The 4,345-nt window shown below is 31.8% G+C and overlaps 1 protein-coding gene across 1 annotated transcript; it reads right to left on the bottom strand.

The window, feature by feature from the left end:
- Nucleotides 1-963: 963 nt before the first annotated feature.
- On the bottom strand, nt 964-2,080 carry LOC106477751 (6-phosphofructo-2-kinase/fructose-2,6-bisphosphatase 4-like; the record flags this gene model as incomplete). The annotated part of the gene is made up of 3 exons (XM_022381219.1): nt 964-1,131; nt 1,587-1,658; nt 2,007-2,080. Coding segments are annotated over 3 exons (314 nt in total), but the record flags the coding sequence as incomplete, so codon positions are not given.
- Between the last annotated feature and the right edge of the window lie 2,265 nt (nt 2,081-4,345).

Raw genomic sequence — 4,345 nt, 5'->3', positions numbered from 1 at the left:
ATCATGGTTTCTCTCAATGGATAGCCATTAGACAACACGTTTTTGAAGATTCATCATGGTTTCTCTCAATAGATAGCCATTAGACAACACATGTTTTGTGAAAATGAGTATTAATCAATCAAATGAAACTTATGTTACGGAACCCAAATAACGACAGATAATAATATTAACAATAAAAGTATGACGTCTTATCTTTCCAAAGTCGGCAAACTGTATTGCAAATGTGTGGGCCCCCAAATGTGTGGGCGAGGCCCGAAGAAGGTCAGTTCATAGGACGATCAATTTCCCAACAAAGTAAAGCTCAAAATCTTCCCACAGAGTACCGTGACCTGAAGCCTGTGTAAAGTGCTAACAGAATATATAACCTCCAAAGTGGTAACAGAAAATACATAATGCAAAATAAATAACCAAACACAACTGTGTTGGTAGAAACAATAGAAGTTTTTTGTAAGAACTAAATAAGTTCCGTAACCAGATAGAAATATAAAATAATTCCACTTCGGAATTAACTCAACAAGTTACAAATATCACTATTGTTTAACAAAGAGTAAACTTGTTAAGAGAAATTAACACAAAGATACAGAAAAATATTAAAATAAAACACTTAGAGAGAACACAAACTAAACGTTAAAACATGAGAACTGCCAAACAAGAAGTGATAGTCTGGTAGAACTGAATAGAGGAAGTCACATGCTTAACGAGTGAGTGGCACTCTCATTGGTGGAGGGTTGTCACATGATGATTTGCATGAGAGACACATTGGAATGAGTCATTTCCAATGAAGGGGAGGCAGAAGGCTTGTGGCATGCATACAAATTTTTTTGCACATAGAGGGCAGCACTGGACAATAATAGCTATTTATGTGAGCGGAGGTAATGTACCGTATTGGAACATGGTAGTCCACTGTGAATCAACTAGAGAAATAAGAAAACCTTCAAATAGAAACACATATATAGTAACTTCCTATTGGCCACAACAACTTACAGCATCTATTTCATTCAAGGCCTTCCAGCGTTCTTGTGGGGCTTCTATTCCCGAGGCTGTTTGAATTGTTCGACGAAGCTGGCTCGTCCACACCCGGAAACGTGGAATTTTCTGGTCTACTATAAATTTGGCAAGTGCTCGTGAATACTGTGGAAAATTTAATTTAAAAAATCTGGATTAGTTGATGACATTTTGTAGTTACCTACCATACCTGTATCCATTTTAATCTCTACCTGTTCTAGCACTAGTAAATAATGCTATAACAATAAATAAAATAACATTAGGACTTTCATTTTAAAGTGTACAAAGTGTGGTACTACTACTTTTTGTAGGAAAATCTTAACAGTCCTAAAACAATTTTTGAGTAATGTGCGTTACCCATGACAAGCATATTACATTAAATACATTTCACATAAAACTAATGCCAGTATTAATCTTTCATTTTCACCAAAATACCATGAATAAATAAATGTTCATTTGTCAATAATAAAAACAATGTAGAATTTGAAACATTAAGACATTTAAAAAAACAAAAAATCACTTTAATGTGATAATCTCAACCACTGATATGAGTTTGTGTAAAAGAATTTTAAAATCATTACCTCCCAACCCCTTTCAGACAGTTCAGAATCACCACCAATACGACCTTGTAGGTTGAATTTGCTTTCTCCATGCTGGGGATGTGAATTTAAAAGTTTCAACTTTAGTCTTGTTTAAACTTATTGAATAATTAAAATAAAAAAATATAAGAATAGCTTTACATTTTTGTTGTTTTAAGAAATTTTGTTAAGTAACCAAGAAACATTTCAAAATAGTGCTAAAACAATTTCATTATAAGTTTCTCCTATAGTTACCCTTGAAGGTTATTATTTAAAGAACAGTTCCATCCTCATCCAACTAACTAAAGATTTATTAATAACTATCAAAATTAACTTGATTCTACAATCATTAAAACTGTTTCTATAGTTACATTATAGAAACAATATAACTATAACAATTCCACAATCACACACAAAACTTACTCGAGTTAGGTAGATTGAACGTGGAGTGATGTGAATATTCATCAGATAATACACTATTCTACTCTGTATGTGTCCTAGAAAAAAAGATACAAGCGATATGGTAAGTAAACCAATGAACATTACTATTATTTGTGAATGTAATTATTCAACTTAGACATGAAAACTTTGCTACAACTTCAATACTTTAAATACAAGAAATGAGAGCTCTTTTAAACATGTATGACACCCGTGAATATGATATAAAGAGTGGGTAGCGTCCCAGGGGTCCCTGAAATTAAGAGAAAATACTCTGAAACACAGAAAAAGTTTTGATACGGAGCAACAAAATTCTTTGCCTCCTCTCACTGAATATAGCAGCCCTTGGAGATGCAAAACCTCCTACAAATTTATGATTTAACAGTAAATATCTAGCTCATCCTTTTCTTCTTGATCATATCTAATATTTCTGCAAAAACAGTTGCACAATGAAGGTGATATTTATTAATCAATTCTCAATTTGCTAATTTCTTCAATGATCATCTTACAAATGCTGAATGATATTTTAGCAGATCTGTAAAACATTTCAATATGTAAACATCTGCTGTCTAGATACGGTCCACACCATTGACGAGCTACTAAACATCATTATTGATCAACTTCAAAATATTTTTAAAATCTGCATCACCACTGATGATATGATAGAAACCATGATGAATCTTCAAAAAACGTGTTGTCTAATGGCTATCCATTGAGAGAAACCATGATGAATCTTCAAAAAACGTGTTGTCTAATGGCTATCCATTGATAGAAACCATGATGAATCCATTTCTTAATTCTAAACATTTGATTACACTGTACGTTGATGATGATATATAGAGTTACTGATATAACAGAGAAAATGGAAAACAAAATTTTAATATTTACCTTAAAAAACTTTTGATATTCATTTAGGAGGTTCTAGAGATAATGTAGATCAAATGTGAAAACTGAGAGATAAGAAATAGTATTGTTATACTGAAAATGAAAATCACATTGCATGTGAACTATTCAGAGTCTGAGTGCAAATAACTAAATTATATAACAAATGTTTCATTATAAATAATAGAAAAATCAAAATTAAATATTTTATTTTTCTAAAACTACATAATCTTAGGACCGTTCAAGTCAAATATAAAATTATTTCATTGACTAGTTTCATTTTTGTAAAGAACTTTCATGATTTTACAAACCTACTTACAAAAAGAAGTAGGTCGTAGTCAAAGGGTTAACGATTAACACAGAAGCAGAACTACCAGTAAACCAAAAGTAAACATTTAAAAAGCCTAACTAAAAAATATGTAACAAAGAATATCACTAAGCCCTTAAAGAAATAATTAACCAAACAATAACTATGTAAAATACTGGGATACGTGTGTGTAGATCCCAGCTCAAGAATTCTACACAAACCAAGTAGATAGGAAGAAAAACAACACAGTGATATTAATTATTGATATACCAGTAATATGAATTACAGATAATCCTAAAATAACAAAGACCATAGTAAGCCTATGTGTATGGAATAACAGAAAAAATACAACTAAGACTAATGACTAGCCTAAACTTGATTTAGGTATGTACATACTTTTCAAATATTCGTAAAGTAGTTTTCAAACTTCTTTTTGTCACGTGCATAATTTCACGTCTTTATATTTTCACTTGTAGTTAATTTTCCTTTTCAATTCTTTGTCTTTTATTCATGATGTCAACATGTCCCCGCGATGCTCTGTTGTTATTATGGGGCGACTCTCGTGCACAAATTCGAAACATCTATGCTCAAACACACACAAATAATGGCATTTTACTTAGACGTTTTGACAAGCCAAACTACAACAAGTTAAATGTTTAAAAATCATAAACATTTCAAATCTTCATTTTAAAACAGAAATAATACATAATTAATTAAGATATAAATGTAAAACCTAAATGGAATCTAACTGTTTAGCAAACTAATACATATAAGATAAGAAACACTTCCCAACCACTACATACCCCCTCTAGAGAACAATGGACTAAGCTTCTTTTCTATATCAAACCACAGATCCATACACAGGTAGAGGTTTTTTTCAGGCTGTAACTGAATAGTGAAAAATTGGCTCTTTCTATTAGTTATAAGCATGCCATTCACTTTAAACTGTCGTTTGGCAACACTACTTTGACTTTGCAAGTGGGAGTGGCTGACCTTAAACTTAGAAATATTAGAATGTTGTTTCAGACGGGGACAAATTATTGGAAGTTTTCCCCCAGCTAATGAGAGACAATTGTACTTTGACCATCTATGCCAACAGTGTATATTTGCTACTCAAAGTTTCTTGTATAGAGCT

This window comes from Limulus polyphemus, unplaced genomic scaffold (genome assembly GCF_000517525.1).
Source record: "Limulus polyphemus unplaced genomic scaffold, Limulus_polyphemus-2.1.2 Scaffold78041, whole genome shotgun sequence".
Taxonomy (NCBI): Eukaryota; Metazoa; Arthropoda; class Merostomata; order Xiphosura; family Limulidae; genus Limulus; species Limulus polyphemus.
This window is presented reverse-complemented; position numbering and strand designations above follow the sequence as displayed.